At 37.0% G+C, this 17,613-nt stretch overlaps 1 protein-coding gene and 1 long non-coding RNA gene across 2 annotated transcripts in view; one reads left to right on the forward strand and one right to left on the reverse strand.

Annotated features, from left to right (window-relative positions):
• Window positions 1-17,613, reverse strand: part of ACVR1B (activin A receptor type 1B) — a 42,765-nt gene that overhangs the window by 16,069 nt on the left and 9,083 nt on the right. Inside the window, exons 2-4 of the mRNA XM_034412407.3 lie at window positions 7,456-7,695; window positions 5,217-5,465; window positions 1,191-1,421 (exon numbers count right to left, since the gene is read on the reverse strand). Coding sequence (XP_034268298.2) covers window positions 1,191-1,421; window positions 5,217-5,465; window positions 7,456-7,695 — 720 coding nt within the window. The remainder of the gene's footprint in view (window positions 1-1,190; window positions 1,422-5,216; window positions 5,466-7,455; window positions 7,696-17,613) is intronic.
• Window positions 1,206-3,141, forward strand: LOC148115354 (uncharacterized). The gene is made up of 2 exons (XR_015732439.1): window positions 1,206-1,480; window positions 2,251-3,141. It is a non-coding gene; the product is annotated as an uncharacterized LOC148115354 (long non-coding RNA).

Raw genomic sequence — 17,613 nt, forward strand, 5'->3', positions numbered from 1 at the left:
TGAAACAAAGTGCCGGTTTTCACTGCATCCTGCAGTCTAAGCCATTATAGCAGTTGTATTTTTCCTGGATAAAGATGTCTCTGTGATGGTGAGAGTAGACTGAGAGATTAACAATTCATCATTCCAATTTCTTACACACTTCTGACTGAGCCTCTATTTAAGAGGCTCTAAGAGGCCTTTGGATATAGGTCCAAAGTTGATTTCTTTCCTCCTCCATGATAGATGTTTAGCTCAAATCTATGTTTGGAATTCAATTTATTTAAATACCTAAGGGCTAACATTCTTGAATATTTTAGGTTAGGGTAATAAAGTAATCCCTACTGTTTATGAAATCCACAAGAGATAATTTTTTAATTATACATCATCTCAGTCTATTGTAATGACAGAAAATTGTCCTGGCTGTTCTCCTGTATGTAAACTTTAACATTAGAACTTCCAATTCATTACCACCTTTGATTTTTGATAATTCTCCAGTGTTTCGTGTTCCCTCAGCCACCTCTTCGTGTTGTCAATATGTATTCCCTCTTGCTCTTAAATCTGACATTGTTCCTTTTTTCTTCAATGTTTACATCTCCACTTCTTAAGTAAATGTAAATTTTTATTTCTATCCAAGCTCCTCTCCCCCAAAATTACCTGCCAAAACTGTTACTATTTCTAGATTCCTAGCATCTATAATATTTTATGATATTGTATCAATACAGCCAACAGATATACAAACTTTATCACTATTGCTAAATAATCATGCAGCCTATTAATTGGGTTTAATTCAGAGCAGCATATAATAGCTATTGCTATATCATTAGTACACAATAACTGAATTCAAAATCACATTTAGTTGTGGTTTTAAACACTGCTGTAAACAGTTCAGAATCAAGCATATGAACAAGCAAAGGTAATAATTGCATTTTCTGCCTTTTTTAGCTTTAAAACTGTTTTGCCATATTCTGCAGATTGGTAAGTATGGGTGAGGAAAACTTGGAATAAGCCAAGAAGCCACAAACCTCAAAGCATATTCACAGATCATGCCAAGAGATAAGTCTTAATTTCAAGGTGACCTCTTTTGTAGTACATGCTAAATCACACATTAAAAAAGGAAAATTAGATTTAAGTATGAACCTATCATACCTTAATATTAGGCTTCAAAGGCAATTGAAGCATTTGTTTGTTTATTTTATCAAAGCAAAAAATACCTTTGTTGTCTGCAGCAATAAATCCCAGAATGTTCTCATGGCGCAACATGACTGTTTGATAGATTTCAGCTTCTCTAAACCATGATCGCTCTTCCCGTGATGAGAAAATTTTCACAGCTACATCACCACCACGCCATCGGCCACGCCACACTTCCCCAAAGCGACCTTTGCCAATGATTTCCTGGAGGACAATTGTTCGAGCCACAGTACGCTGGACAAACAGTGGTAAGCCTGAAAGCAGAGAATGAAGGATGAAAACAGAGACAAAGCAGAAGATAATGACAAGAACAGTAAGTTCACCTTGATTTTATTATCCTTCAAGTACACACACATCTGATATAATTATACTAGATATCAATGTGACATTCCCCCCCCCCAAAATGGGAACATTTGCACTACTCAGGTGACCCTGAAGATACAGATAAACCTCCAAGTGGCCTCAACGACTCTCTGAAAGGATGCAAATGACTTACAAGGAGTATAAATCCTTTCATTCCTTACCATCCAATCAGAGCTAAAGAAACTTCTTGGATGAGAAGCGAAACATCTTCAAAGAAAAGCAAGAAAATCCAGTTGCCTCTTGAAAAAGCACCTTTGGGACCTCTCTTAGATTAAAAAGTAGATTATAAGATATTTTAGAAATGAATGGGTGTGTATGTCAGTTTTAGTGTCTGGTTTTTTTTTTCAGGTACGCCACACCTTCAAACTTGATATAAGCCCTACCTCTTTACTCAATTCATCAACTAATTGTGAAATATTTCGTTTAGAAGCGTCTCAGTTTTTCTTTGAGTGTAATTTAAAAATTGGACCTGGATATTGGTCTCTGAACATTAGTACTACTGGTTGCTTTTCTCTTAAAGAAACATGGGGATTTTTCAAATTGATTAAAACTTACTGTTTCAAATCTATGCCTGTGGATTTGGAACTTGGACAATTTGTGGTGGGCTTTCATGAGAACACTTCGTTTTTCTATTTAATTCTGTGCTAATTGAAATGGACTCATAAGCAATCTAAGAAGTTTTCTGACACCTTTCCCTTTATATTTATTTTTAGACACTAGATGGTGCTATTGACTAGAGTGCCCAGATCAACTTGTAAGTAGCACTAGCACTAAGATATTCCACTTCATAGTGCTTTACAGCCCTCTCTAAGTGGCTTACAGAGTCAGCATGTTGCTCCCAACAATCTGGGTCCTCATTTTACCCACCTCAGAAGGATGGAAGGCTGAATCAATCTTGAGCCTGTGAGAACTGAACAGAATTAGCCTGCAATACTGCATTCTAGCCTGCACCTCCACGGCTCTTAAGTAATCAGTTTATTATTGACTAGCTCAAAAAAATCACAGCATTTGGACCTGTGAGTTGGAATTCTTTAGGACTATGTTTGAAGAATTTACAATAAAAATGACACAATCTATAGGAACTACATTTGAGATGCTGGAAAAACAACTGGACAATAAGTTGAATAAAATTACTGGTGAAGTTAAACAAGTGAATGACAAAATGGACTTTCTGGAAAATAGAATGGGGCCTAGAGATGCTTAGCTGGATAAAAGACTGGATAATATTATGTTATTGAAACATAGAGAGAAAATTTTTTAAGACTTAGAGCTATTCCCGAAAACCCTGATAAAAGTATAAGAAAGGCAGTAATAAATAAAAAACAAAGATGTTGATTAAAAAAATGAGTGTACAAGATCAAGAGAAAAACACTGGTTTTAAAATTAAGATGAATGTTAAATATTTGGGGATTACATTGACTAATATGAATTGCATACTGTTTCAGAATAACTATGGGAGAGTGTGGAATGACATTAAAGAAGATTTATTGAGGTGGGACAAATACAGCTATTCTTGTTGGGTATAATTCCTGTATTGGAGATGAATTTTTACTCAGGATGCTATTTTTGTTTCAGACAATACTGATATTAATATTTATTAAAATGATAAAAGATTTTCTCTGCCAGTTGTGCCTGATTCTAGGTGGCAGTACTCATCTCCAATTCACAGCCTAAGAGCCAGCATTATCCGAAGATGCTTCTGTGGTCATGTGGCTGCCATGACTATACGCAGAGGTGCACAGAACACCGTTACTTTCCCACCAAATTGGTACCTTTTAACTACGTGTCTATATGCTTTCGAACGGCAAGGTGGACAGGAGCTGGGGTGAATAATTCCATCATGCGTACTTAGGTCTCAAATTGTCAGCTTTCTGGTTGACAAGCCCAGTGTCTTAACTGCTTCGTCACTGCACTCCTCCCCCAATCACTTATCCGTTATGCCAAATTGAGGGTCTGAAATAGGTATAACCCAAGAATGACTCCCCTAAAATTCCTCTATTGTTGTCCCTCAAGAAGGCTTTTTCAAAACAGAAATGATAGTTACATGAAACTGGTTGATTTATCTAAATTAAATTCAAGAGAAGAATTGATAAAGGAAGTTCATACCTGTCAGTGCTTATGCTCAGTGATAAAAAAGTTTAAATTGGATAAAAAGTATGATTTTGCAAATGAGAAACCTGACTTTGAACTGGATTAATGATGAACGTGCTGTTGCTAAGATGTATAAACTTAATAAAAATTTATATGGAAGTTGACCAGATTAAAGATTATATGATTACATGGATAAAACAATTTTGATACAATATAATGCTTGATCAGTGGGGGAAATAGGTAAATCAAAGTTTGAAATTACATTGATTGGATGCTGAAAAGAAAAATAAAATCCAAGATTTTTTTTTTTTATGTTTAATGTTGGATGTTTCGGTCTTTTTTCTTTTTTTTGTACACAAGTTCTTGTTACTGATGGATATTTGTTTTTTTCTGTTTTGTATTTTATTCTCATTGATAAAAAATACTGGTAATAAATATATGCACGGAAAGAAATTACATTGAAGTATAATTTGAAAGAGAATTTCTAGAAGATAATGTATCATTGGTATTTAATCCTGGATAAATTGTCAAAGATATATAAATATATGTTGGAAATGCAATCAGAGTGAAGGTACTTTTTATCATTTTTGATAGACTTATAAGAAAGCTAAGAAAAATTGGGATCAGATTATGTACTTAAATTCAGATAATTCTTAAAATAAATATACAACTGAAATAAGACATTTTCCTTTTAGGTTTGATGGACAAACTGAAAGAAAACAGAACTTTGTTTTTATATAAGATAACAGCAAAACTGTTGCTTGCAGAGGTGGAAGGGTTTACAAATTCTTACAACAGAAGAATAGACAGTGAAATTAATGGAATCGAAGGAAATGGCAAAATTGAATGCCTTGATCAAAGAGAGGAGTTTATCTAGCTTTGTTTCTCTTTGGAAACCAGTTTAGGATTTTTTACTTGAAACGGAAAGGAATAAATTTTTTATTTTGGGATCTGATGATTATAACTGTTTATAATTATGGAAGTACAAGTGTATTATGGTGAAATTTAGAGTAAAAGGTTACCATACTTTATATTTATAGCTATATCAAAGAAAGCCAGAAGCTATTCTCTTCCGTGTTTTTTTATATTTTTCCTCCTGTATTCTTAGTTTTTCTTGACTCTCCCATTTTCTTTCTTAAAGTTTTGTTCTTTTGTATTTTCTCATTTATTGAAACTTAATAGTTTTGTAAAAGAATAAGTTATTAATTACTAATATTTCATCTTGTTTGTTAGCATTCTTATCACTAACTTCAGTAGACTCAGTACTAATAGAACACTATATCCCTTTAATTTCAAATACAGTTACCTGTAGCTCTGTATGGCTTATTTAAAGGAAGCATGAACTGCATGCTTTGGGGACAAATGAATTAATTTATTCTGAAGTGTAATTTTAGTTTTTAATACCTTGCAGCTACAGTTTGTGGCAAACACTCCAGTACAAATAAAACATTGGATAGCCATTTAGGTAGAAGTTGTGCAAAAAACTCTAGGAGGCATGGGTATTTTTAAGTTAACAATACAGATTATTTATATATTTATATTGAAGTTTATAATAAAATAAAGCTAAATATCTTTATATTAAAGACACATTATACCTGAGCCAGAGCCAGAAGTAGACAAATCATAGACTAGATCTTGCAGAGTCTTGTCCTTGGATAGACACATCTCACAAGATGGATCCTCCATGTCCAATCGCTGACGATTGTGGTATCCACGTGAATGGTGATGGAAGACAAAAACTAGTATAATCATAATGATGAACACAAGAAAGACAGGTCCTGCAATGACAGCCACCAGTTCCACAGGTCCCCAGATTGAAGAAGTTTCATTATCCTTCCAATGTCCTGGAAAGGGAAGACAAGAAAGAAAAGCTTCAAATTCAAACCCAGTATATATCTAAGGATTAAAAAAAAATCAATAGGTCTACATTTAATAGATTTGAAGGCATATATCTGAAAAGTAAGGGTAAACACTTAAAGGAATTGACACTGACTTGGAGTCTCAGGGATGCATGTACTTCAGCTAAAATGAAATAAGAAACATTTATTTTTACTGATTAAAAATGGAAGCTTGCCATTACACCAAAATCATAAAAAAGTAGAAGTAGATATTTCTGTTATTCCCCCATTGCTGTTGCACCAAAAACAGGAAATCAGGATTCATGTTCAAAACATGAAATTTCTGTTTAGCATTATATATAAACAAGTAACTGCAAACAGCAAAGACCAAATAAGGTGAAATAATGTTTTTAGTAGTTTAAAAGTTTCTCCCTATCATTTCCCCATATTGCCAATAAACAGAACATTGTCTCAAAATAAGAAAATAGACCTATCTTCTTTCATGGTCCTATATTCCTGTTGAAAGTTAACACTATTATTTCATCACTGAAACTAATTCTTCTTACTGCTTTTATTTAATATATATGAAGATATACCCAAATATAATAAAAGCAAGATTGAGTACCTCTAATAGGAACATATTTGTCAGTGGAAACTTTTTGAAAATATAGTTTATGGAAACAGAATTAAGCTTAGATCAGCTTGAGCGTTCAATACGGAAGACAAAAGATTCCACTATACTTCCAAAGATTATTTAAATAGTATTAAGCATTGCTTTCAATTTTCCATTTCATCTTCCCTAACTGATTAAGGAATAATCTTGTGAAATATTTTATTCAGCATACAGTATATTAGTAATTTTTGTTAAAGATTTCCACATATTTTAAAAGCAGATTATTTTTCTGAAATCATTCATGCAGTCTTAACCTCTAGCTAAAAATAAGCATGCTGCAATGAAATGTACTGCCAGAAGGGGGAGTCAAACCCTTCTCCAACAATATTTCTTACTTTTTACACATAAAGAGAGACTGATAGCATTGCCATAGAATTTAATATTGCAACCTAGCTAATGAATAGGCTTTTAAAAACCTGCTTGTGATTTTATAATATGATGGAAAGTGACATTTAATTAGAAGTTCAACTGATTATTTCATATGGCTCTACTTTCACCAATTTTTATTAGTTTTGGTACAAAATGATACCATAAACAGATGCAGTAATATACTTTTCCAAATAATCTCTTAAACATTAAATACAATTCCAGCTTTTAAAATTCAATCTTCATTGGCATAAATCCAGTTCTAATATCTCAGGCCAGTTAGATATTCCCAGAGAATTCAAGGATTAAAATAAAACATTTTTCTGAAAATTGCACACAAACTCTTATGGGGGAAAAAAAATTAAATTAGTTTTTGTTGTTGATACTTAAAAAAAAATCAGCCGCTTTACTATGCTTTTTATCTAAGATGCTGTAAACCACCCAAGTCACTTGGGTGAGATGAGTAGTGTAGAAATTTTAAATAATTATATAAAATAATGAATACCATTTGGGAGTATCCAGGAAGGGAGCTTTTTCTTTTTCATTGACCTATTGTTGGAATATAGTTCCTATAGAGATTAAAATGGCTCTGGACCCTATCAACTGTTTTGTAAGCCCTTGAAGACTTAGTTTTATCACTAAATCTAGGGATCAGAAATTGGAGTTGATACCATATACTGCTTATGTTGACTTGTGATTGATGGCTTGTTTTTACAATGGCTTCTATTTTTATTTTGTCTTCTTAATTAAATTTGCATTCTTTTAACACTGTTAGTTGTTCAGAGTCATGAATTTGAGATGGGAAGCTATTTAAATTGAATAAATAGATAAATAATAACTAAATAACTACCAGGATATATTGAGGCTGATATCACTACAGCATAAAAATAATCAGGCTTGCTTTAATTGCCTATAAAGACTCAGAGAACATTCTCATATTCAATCTATTGTACTTACCGCTGGGTACCATAAGATCAATTTTGTTACAGTAGTCAAAGTAGCAACAATGTGTGTTGCGTACAGCTTCTGAACTAAGGCAGAAAAATGGTTTTCCAGCAGGAATCAACTTTACTTCAGGAATACATGTCCGGGTGTGATGCTTCATTCCATTCACATTTGTTATTGAGACCATACAGGCACCATCTGTTTCGCATGTGGCATTGGCTTGATTGCAGTCAGAGCACAAACACAATAAAGCTGAATTAAGGAGAAAAATAATTCTGTGTGACAAACTACTTATGAGAAGGATTAATTGGAATTATATTACCTTTGAAATGAAACTATATATTATTTCAAGTTTTAATTGAGCCATTAGCAGTTTAAAGTAATACAAATGACATTTGCAAAATATTTTGAACAAAATTAGGTCAATATTATATGAACAATGTTTTTATTCCACAGGCTTTCTCTCTGTGGGAAGCCTATAGAACAAAATAATTAATGTCTATTCGCTATAGTTCTGATGTTTAAATGTCCCCATGGAATAAGACAAGCCCATTTCTCTTATGCACAGCTGCTTTCTACAGAATGCAGATTCGTATTTCAAGGTTATTCTGTCAATTCAGTTTTGAAGGAAATCTGATATTAGAAGTAGGTACTTAATTTCTTTACACTTGAGCTATAAAACAAAGTATTTTTGAATAACTCAAAGATATTCCATTTATTGCAATGAAGGACCAACACTATTAAAAATCCTATGTTGGACAAAGGCCAGTAATACATTTATTTTAGCACTGTTTCTGCTCCATCTGACTTTTTAAAGATTGAAAGCATCAAGTCTATAGATGCAGTTCTGTTTGTGGTAAGTGAGCTGAATTTTAATAGGAATAATGAAAATCTACTGTAACAAACACGCAAAATAACTTCCACTGAACTTCCACTTGAAAAGAGAAGGTTCAAACATTGGCGTGAATATCAATGACCAAACAGGATTACAACTGAATATCTGAAATGAAAGATTCAGCAAAGTTATCCAAGGCAACCATCAATTCTCTAGAACAAAAATAAGTTTCCTTCTTTTAAAAATGATGAAGGCTATATGCAGACAAATTAATATATTTAATAATTTGCAAGTACATGAAATATTTAAACAAAATAAACAAACACAGCGGTATTTTCTTCCCTCTCTATTTTACTGGGGCCAAAGAACAAAGAAAAATGCTGTAGATTCAAGCTTGTTTTGTGAAATGGCAGAAAGAAACAAAGAGCTATCCAATTCTGAAATAGTGCAAATTCCAGCCAATTTTGCCTCTAGCTTTGTCATAACTATCTGTAACTTATACTATTTTTCATGTGATTTTACTTATATTACAAAGGTTTCACTTAGAAAGGTAAACAGAGTCAGGTCTACTTGGTACTTGGATGAAAGATCACCAGGAAATCTTTGTCCTGTAGGCGATCCTGAAAAGTGAAAAAAAAAAAAATCCTGGAAGAAGGCAATGGCAAGGCATTTCTATGAATGTACTGATATTGATGTTAGCTTATCTTACAGAGCATGGCTAAAGATTTATTTGGTTAAGGGCAAATCTGAATGGTTTACTAAAATACTTAAAAATTCTCACTTTCCTCTCTCTTCTCAAACACCAGTATTCTCCTGTATTTTAGTTTCTTCCAACTATACTTATATCTTAACTGACCAAATTACTCTTAGTAACAATTTCAAATTGTAGACCACAAAACCACTTTAATCCAGTTTGAGGTTAACAGCAATCATAATTTGCTTGACTCAATGCCATAGCAAATGGTGGTTAGATAAAGACATGTTATGAAAATGATGTAGTAAAGAGAAAACAAAATTTATCCTATAGCATGTGGTTTAGCGAAGTGAATGCAATATCTGAACAGTATGAAAAAATCTTCAAATATTAAAATACAATCTATAAAAGTTATTTGTAAACCCCATTATGTTTAGAAGGATTACTGTTTTCTTGATAAATATGCATGTAAATATAACTCAATACATTTATGTATGAATATTATTATTTACGTGTCTCAGCAAATGGTAGCAGTTAGCTAACTTTTTCTGGGTTTGGTAGCTAAGTAAGGTCAGTCTTTGTTAAATACTTGGATAGGAAACTATCAGAAAATATCAAGGTTGTAAGCTAAAATGGAAAGTCTTTAGAAAAATTCAGCAGATGGCATTGACAAACAATTTCCAGACTGTTACTTAGAAAATTACATGAACATATCTATGGAAGGATTAGGAGTCAATCTTGATTCAAGGACATTTTTATTATTTATATCTGTACTTCAATTTAACTTCTGCATACATTAGTAATGCAGACTTGATTTTCGTCTCTGGTCAGTGGTTGAATGATCTTGGTAGAGGGGATTTAGACATTAAACCCTTGTCATGGACAGATCATTCTCTTCTTCGCTTGGACTTTCCTGCCGCTTCCTTCGCCGCAGGGAGACGGAGCCGATTAAATGGTTCCGTCCCAGGCGCCTGATGGATCCCGAAAGGTTCCTGATGGAGCTTGGGCCGTTTCCTGAGACCCTGGCACACGACTCGACTGAAGACCTGGTGGCCGCCTGGGAGAGTGCGGCCGCCGGGGCTTTGGACCGTGTTGTGCCTTTGCGGCCTCTGACCCGATGCCGACCTCAATTGGCTCCTTGGTTCTCCAAAGAGCTGAGAGAGAGGAAGCGTCGGAAAAGACGCCTAGAGAGCATTTGGAGGACTAGTCAATCCGATTCCGACCGGACACTGGTGAGGACTTATATCAAGACCTACCTAGTGGCGATAAAAGCGGCAAAATCTAACTATTTTTCCGCTCTTATCGCATCTGCAGAGAACCGCCCAGCCGCTCTGTTTAGGGTGACCCACTCCCTTCTTTGGGGGGGGGGAGTGCGGGAAGATCCCTTGCAGGGTCAAGCAGAGGATTTTGTGCAATTCCTGCATGATAAAGTCGCTCGGATTCGGGAAGGCTTGGACTCCGACTGGGTGAGTCCGGGGGAGGAGACGAGGGTAGGTCTTGAGAACACTATCTGGGAGGAGTTTGATCCTGTGGCTCCCGAGGATGTGGACAGGGTTCTGTGTAGGATAAGTGCCGCCACATGTTTATTGGACCCGTGTCCCTCCTGGTTGGTACTGGCCTCCTGGGAGGTTACACGAGGCTGGCTCCAGGGGATTATAAGTGCTTCTCTGAGTGAGGGTGCCTTTCCCGCTGCCTTGAAAGAGGCGGTGGTGAGGCCCCTCCTCAAGAAGCCTTCCCTGGACCTGGCTGAATTAGCCAACTACCGTCCGGTCTCCAACCTTCGTTTTGTGGCGAAGGTTGTTGAGAATGTGGTGGCACGACAACTGCCCGGGCACCTGGATGAAGCTATCTATCTAGACCCGTACCAGTCGGGCTTCAGGCAGGGGCACAGCACAGAAACAGCATTGGTCGCGTTGGTGGATGATCTCTGGAGGGCTCAGGACAGGGGTTGCTCCTCTGTCCTGGTCCTGTTAGATCTCTCAGCGGCTTTTGATACCATCGACCATGGTATCATGCTGCAGTGGTTGAGGGGGTTAGGAATAGGGGGCACTGTTTTGCAGTGGTTCTCCTCCTTCCTCTCCGACCGCTCGCAGTTCGTGTTGACAGGGGGGCAGAGGTCGACTTCAAGGCGCCTTGCATGGGGAGTGCTGCAGGGGTCGGTCCTCTCGCCCCTTCTGTTCAACATTTATGTGAAGCCGCTGGGTGAGATCATCCATGGTTTTGGGGTGAGAGTCCATCTGTACGCTGATGATACTCAGCTGTACATCTCCACCCCAGACCACCCCAACGATGCCCTTGATGTGATGTCCCGCTATCTGGAGGCCGTGCGGGTCTGGATGGGGAGAAATAGGCTCAGACTCAACCCCTCCAAGACTGAGTGGCTGTGGTTCCCGGCGTCGCGATATAGTCAGCTGGTGCCATCGCTGACTATTGGGGGTGAGTCTTTACCCCCGCCCCCCAGAGAGGGCTCACAATCTGGGTGTCCTCCTGGATGCACGGCTGTCTTTAGAAGAACACATGACGGCCGTGGCCAGGGGGGCTTTTTATCAGGTTCGCCTGATCCGCCAGTTGCAGCCCTTTCTGGATCGCGACGCTTTGCGCACAGTCATTCATGCCCTTGTCACCTCCCGACTGGACTACTGCAATGCTCTCTACATGGGGCTCCCCTTGAAAAGCACCCGGAGGCTCCAACTGGTCCAGAATGTGGCTGCGCGGGTGGTTATGGGCGCAACTCATTGTGCCCACGTGACACCCCTCCTGCGCGAGCTGCACTGGCTCCCAGTGGTCTTCCGGGTGCGATTCAAGGTGTTGGTTACCACCTTTAAAGAGCTCCATGGCATTGGACTTGGATACCTTCGAGACCGTCTTCTGTCACCAGTAGCCTCCCACCGGCCAGTCCGCTCCCACAGAGAGGGTCTCCTCAGGGTGCCATTGGCCAAATTATGTCGGCTGGCGACACCCAGGGTGAGGGCCTTCTCTGTGGGAGCCCCTGCCCTTTGGAATGAGCTGCCCCCAGAAATTTGTAAAATCTCTGATCTCCGTGTATTTCGCTGTGCCCTCAAAACCTTGTTGTTCCGCCAGGCTGGGCTATCAAGGTAAAGATTTTAATTGTGTTTTTAAAAATGGGATTTTAAATTTGGGGTTTTAAATTGAGCCTATCATTTAATAATTTTAATTATTTTTAAATTTTGTCTGTCTTTGTGCTTTTAATCAGGCTGTACACCGCCCTGAGTCCTTCGGGAGAAGGGCGATATAGAAATAAAATTAATAAATAATAAATAAATAAAATAAATTAGTAAGTCATAACAGCTATTACAGAGAGCCAGTTTGGGATAGTGGTCAAGGTACCAAGCTAGAAACCAGGAGACCATGAGCTCTAGTCCTGCCTTAGTCATGAAGCTGGATAATCTTGGGTCAGTGATTTTCTCTCAGCCCTGGGAAACAGGCAACGGCAAACCATTTCCAGAAAAACCTTGCCAAGAAAACTGCAGATATTTGTCCAGGAGGCAACAATGACTGGAGGACACAAAAAAACCAAAGAAAAACGCTACAGGTAGTCCTCAACTTACAACAGTTCATTTAGTGACCATTCAAAGTTACAACAGCACTGTAAAAAGTGACTTATGAGCATTTTTGACACTTACAACCGTTGCAGCATCTCCATGGTCACATGATCAAAATTCAGATGTTTGGCAATTGATGCATATTTATGAAGGCTGCAATATCTCAGGGTCATGTGATCCCCTTTTGTGACCTTTTGACAAGCAAAGTCAATGGGGAAGCCACATTCACTTAATAAACATGATACTAAACTTAACAATTGCACAGATTCACTTAACAACTGTGGCAAGAAAGGTTGTAAAATGAGACAAAATTCACTTAACAAGTGTTTCATTTAGCAACAAAAATGTTGGGCTCAATTGTGGTTGTAAGTTGAGTGCTAGCTTACAAGCAAAACACCAGCAATTATAACTTAAACTATGCTAATCCTCTTTTACAAAATCTCATATAAAGGGAGAACTATATTAGAAAAATTGGTACCATTATCTCTCCCTCATAATATAAACCTATGTGTGAGGGAGGAAGAATTGCTAATAAGTTATGGAGAAGAGGAGGAATTTTACAGGAGAATTGTAAGAGGGTTGCTTGGTCTTTCTATATTCAGTTCTCCCACCTAAACGATATTGCTCCTAGATATCGTGATAACTTCCAGCTTTCCTCCAAAACAGAAAATGAATCTGACTGGTATAACACTACTTAATGGCAGGAGAAGAAAATTTTTGCAGAAAAAATTAATATGCACAGCAATAATTAATCCCCCCTCTGCCAATGGTTGAATGCCAGAAAAATCAGGCTTGGGAACAAATATTTGCCAACACTGCACATAATTTCAGTTCAAATGTTGTGAAATGTCACTTGCTTTCTACAAGTCAATATCCACTTGCTATGTCACTGGAAAACAACTACATTCTGCTTTTTAATCAAACACAAAGCAGCTATCGAATTTCACCTTTTGAACAAAAATCATTTCTCTGTCAAGGTATACGGAAAAAACAGTCAAGCTAAATCTAAGCAGTGAGGATAAATTTAGTAATGTCGAGGAAAAAGGTGTGTGAACCTAAGAAACATAACATACTTTCTACAATAGTCAGCAGATTCTGTTTCCCAGAAGGAATAAAGAGCATGTACATACCCGTTGGACAGCTTAATGCAAAAAGTTAGATTTATCTAAACAAAGGAAAAAAATGGTTCCCCATTCCAACAAGAAAGTGCTATAAATCAAGAACATCACAGGATTACATCATATCTCTTCACAACTCATCCTCAATAGAGTTTATTATGGTCTTCTATATACTTTCATGAATTGTAAACACACCCTGTGAACATCTGCAGCTATGAAGTACTAGTTCATTGCTTCTTTATGGACACTGGTGTGCCTTCTACAATTTGCCTTTATATATACTGAAACAGACACATTCTTATAACATCAAAACAATAATAAAAGAGAGTCATCACATGATTTGAAGCAATAAACATATTTGCCAAGTTAAGTGTTTTTTGGAAAAACAATTGAAAGGAAATATTCTAGATACTACAAGAAGCAGTGGTACCAAGAAATGTAGTTCTCAATATTACCACTATAGCAAAAGCTTTAGTGTAGTACCATAGACCCTTGATAAATCATGGGATCTTTGCAGAAAATTAGCCATCAACACAAGTAATTATTGGCTACTGTGATTATTATTAGAATAATCTCATCTTTACATCTCCAACTTTGTTTCCGCCTCATATAGCTTTAATATGCTGCAGGAAAGTGACTACATTATCAGATAGCAAATATATCATTCATTAAATGTGGATTTTTGTCTATGTAAGACAATCTACAAACTAAAGAAAAAAGTTAAACATGGTTTCCTATAAGAAATAGCTTACAAAAAATAAACATAGGTTAATACATCAACCTTGCTGTCTGCTATAGGCAGATATCTTTTCTATTTGTGGACTGGGGAAAAAAGGAACTGAATAAATAGAATTTAGTGTTCCAAGATAGAGAGATGGTATGCATTCCAACCACAATAAAGGAGAAATGTTATTTTTTTGTGAAAAAGAATCAGACAGTCCATTTAAGGTTTGGGGTGTAATGGGTTATTAAGCTAATGTATTTCTGACAATAAGTCTGTCAAAAGCTTATCGAAAATACAAAGAAACTGGATAAAACACAGTAGGCACTTCCCCCAAATTTTTGTTAAGATAAGGAGTATGTTTTTGAGCAGTTTTCCTCTCATTTGGTCATAACATTATGCTGACTCTATATTAACTAAGAAATTAATCTTAAAATAAGTTTAAGTGGAACACGAAGATCTAAGCTTTATTTCTCCAGCCCAATTCAGGTATTCCCTTGTGCATATAGAAGAGAGGAACTTCTATGCTGAGCTGGAGAAAACAAAGTGGGGATTCCAAAAACCCAACTTTTGCTCCTGCACCCCACAAGTGTTCTCTTATTTATGCACAGGGAGAGAAGAATAACTCCTGTGCTAGGCAGGAGTTAAAGCTCAAATCTCTACAATCTTTGCAAAGATCACAAAAATCTGAGCCTCCTTTCTCCAGCCCAGCACAGGAGTACCTCTCCCCTCTGCCCCTGCTGAAATTCTCTTTCATACACAGAGGGGAACTGTCTGCCCTTGTTTGGCAGTCAGCTCTTTTCCTCCATCCACTTAATGACTGCAACCGGGAGAGCCAGGATTGTGGTTATTGTGTGAGACCATCATGTAGGCATGTCATTGAATGACTGCTTTACTCAACAACCAAGTTGCCAGTTCTAACTAGTAGTAAATTGACAACTATCTACATATCAATGCCAGCTGCCTTCCAATGGTACTATTCTGATGGTTCAGCTGCATTGAACTACTTCTGCTTGATTCCAATCAATTCTTTTGGGGGGAATGTTGTGAAGATGACGACAGAGTGTCAGATTTAGAGGATCCCGAATGAAGTAGATTATTTAGATACCTTCCTGTCTGGTTGCAGATCTAGGCAAGGGAGGGAAACTGTATTGGCCACTCCTGTGAGGATCCGGAGTAGAATCTGACCAGAGCAAATGTGAGCCTTTGGTCCTACCAGGCTTTCTGTGGCATTTATATACCACTGATCATGCTATTCTGGAGTGCTTATTCCAATCTACTGAGGATTGGATGTTAGAGGCACTGTATTATGGTTTTGTTCTTTCCTAAGCAGGAGGTTGTTGTAAGTAATGGAGGTGGGGATGAGATGGAATGAGAAGTTAAGTAACTGGCCATTCATCTGTGTGGAGTATCTCAAAGCTTGGTCCTTCTTCTTATCCTATTAGACATCTGTAAGAAAGTGTTAGGAGTTATCATCTTATTAATTTGGAGTAAAGCATCATCAATATGTTGATGATATCCTGTTAAATATCTCCAAAGAGATGTAGTGGAGGTTCCAACTTGGCATTTGGAGGAGTGAGGGACTGGATGGGATAAAAGAAGTTCAAACTGAATTTCAGAAACATAAACAGGCTGCTTATCCTCAAAATATGTTAGCAGATGATTTAATCTGGGTGATACCTATACAGTAGGCAGCAGATGATAAGCATCAGCTATCACATGACTTATATGCTCTATTTGGCTTCCAGTCTGTCCTTCCTTTTGCAACACATATAATCCTGTTTGATTTGTTGAGGATTCCCCCCTCATATGAAGGTGGAGAGTTACAGTAGGTTCAGAAACAAGCCTTATGGAACACATAGCCCCTCAAATTTAGTCTAATCTCCTCTATTTTTATCTTTGGGGAAGCAGTTAAGACAGTGGTTTTGTTGCATCTTTGGTACATAAAGGATGATATATTGGAACTGATTGCTTTGTTGTTTGGGTTTAAGTGAGCTTTTATTAGTTATGTTGTATTCCTTTTATTATTATCTTGTATTTTAGGAATTGTATTTGTGAGCTGCTAAGAATCCCTGATTATTGTGGCATACATTATTTGGTAAAATAAATGAACAGCAATACAGTATTGCAAGAAGGTTTAGAAGTAACTCGCATTGTAAAAGTGAGATGCAACAACTTTAAACTCACATCGCTTTGCACCAGAACAATTTTTAAGGTGTGAGACATATGTTAAATATACAGAAGGTTAATTCAAGAATCCAAAGCACAGCTATAAAGATTTTCTTTCCCTACCATTTTGAATTCATTGTATTTTACTAGGTTAACATAATGAAAATGGTGCTCTCTACGTTATTAACTCAGATCATAGTTCACAGTTCATTTTTGTATGGATGGGCTATGTGATCTCTCTAGTTCAAAAACATAGAATTCTTTATCTTATATCTCCCCAATTGAACCATTTTTATAATAAAATGGTATTTAATTGTGTCCAATTCTTGGAAACTGCCTGGACAGTCCCTGCAGTTTCTTGCCAAGTTTTTTCGGAAGTGATTTGCCACTGCGTCCTTCATGGGCTGAAACAAAGTGACTGGCCAAGGTCACCCAACTGGATTTGTGCCTAACTTATGGTCTCCTGGTTTCTAGCCTGATGCCTTAACCAATATTCCAAACTGACTCTCCAGCCATATTTTGCTATTGGCAAATGACACAATCTAATTAACCATAGTAAATCTCAGAAGCCAAACAATGCTGGCTATACTTGGATCAGACGTCTTGTAAAGTTGTTTGGTAATTTGAAAAACATATTGACTGGAATAAAATAATGGCAAATCACTTACAAAACACTTCCAAGAACTGCATGGACTCAATCATTAAGAATCAAATTAGACTTGAAAGTATCTTTTAGTAGATTATGGATAATTCTGCAAATTTCATTACAAAAAAATTATCAGCTTTAATACTGCTTGGTCGGCTTAACAAATTTTAGAAATATTTTAGAAAAGAGATTAAGAATTTTTAAGGGCCTGGTGGCTCAGCAGACTAGAAGCATTGTGATTAACACCAGCTGTCTGCAATTACTGTAAGTTCGAATCTCCCCAGGCTCAAGGTTGACTCAGCCTTCCATCCTTTCTAAGGTAGGTGAAATGAGGACCGTTTGTGGGGGCAATAAACTGACTTTGTATAAATATACAAAAGTATGAAGGCTATTGCTTAACACATTGTAAACCGCCCTGAGTCCC

Source organism: Pantherophis guttatus, chromosome 2 (assembly GCF_059756535.1).
Source record: "Pantherophis guttatus breed Tessera chromosome 2, ASM5975653v1, whole genome shotgun sequence".
In the NCBI taxonomy this organism is placed as follows: domain Eukaryota; kingdom Metazoa; phylum Chordata; class Lepidosauria; order Squamata; family Colubridae; genus Pantherophis; species Pantherophis guttatus.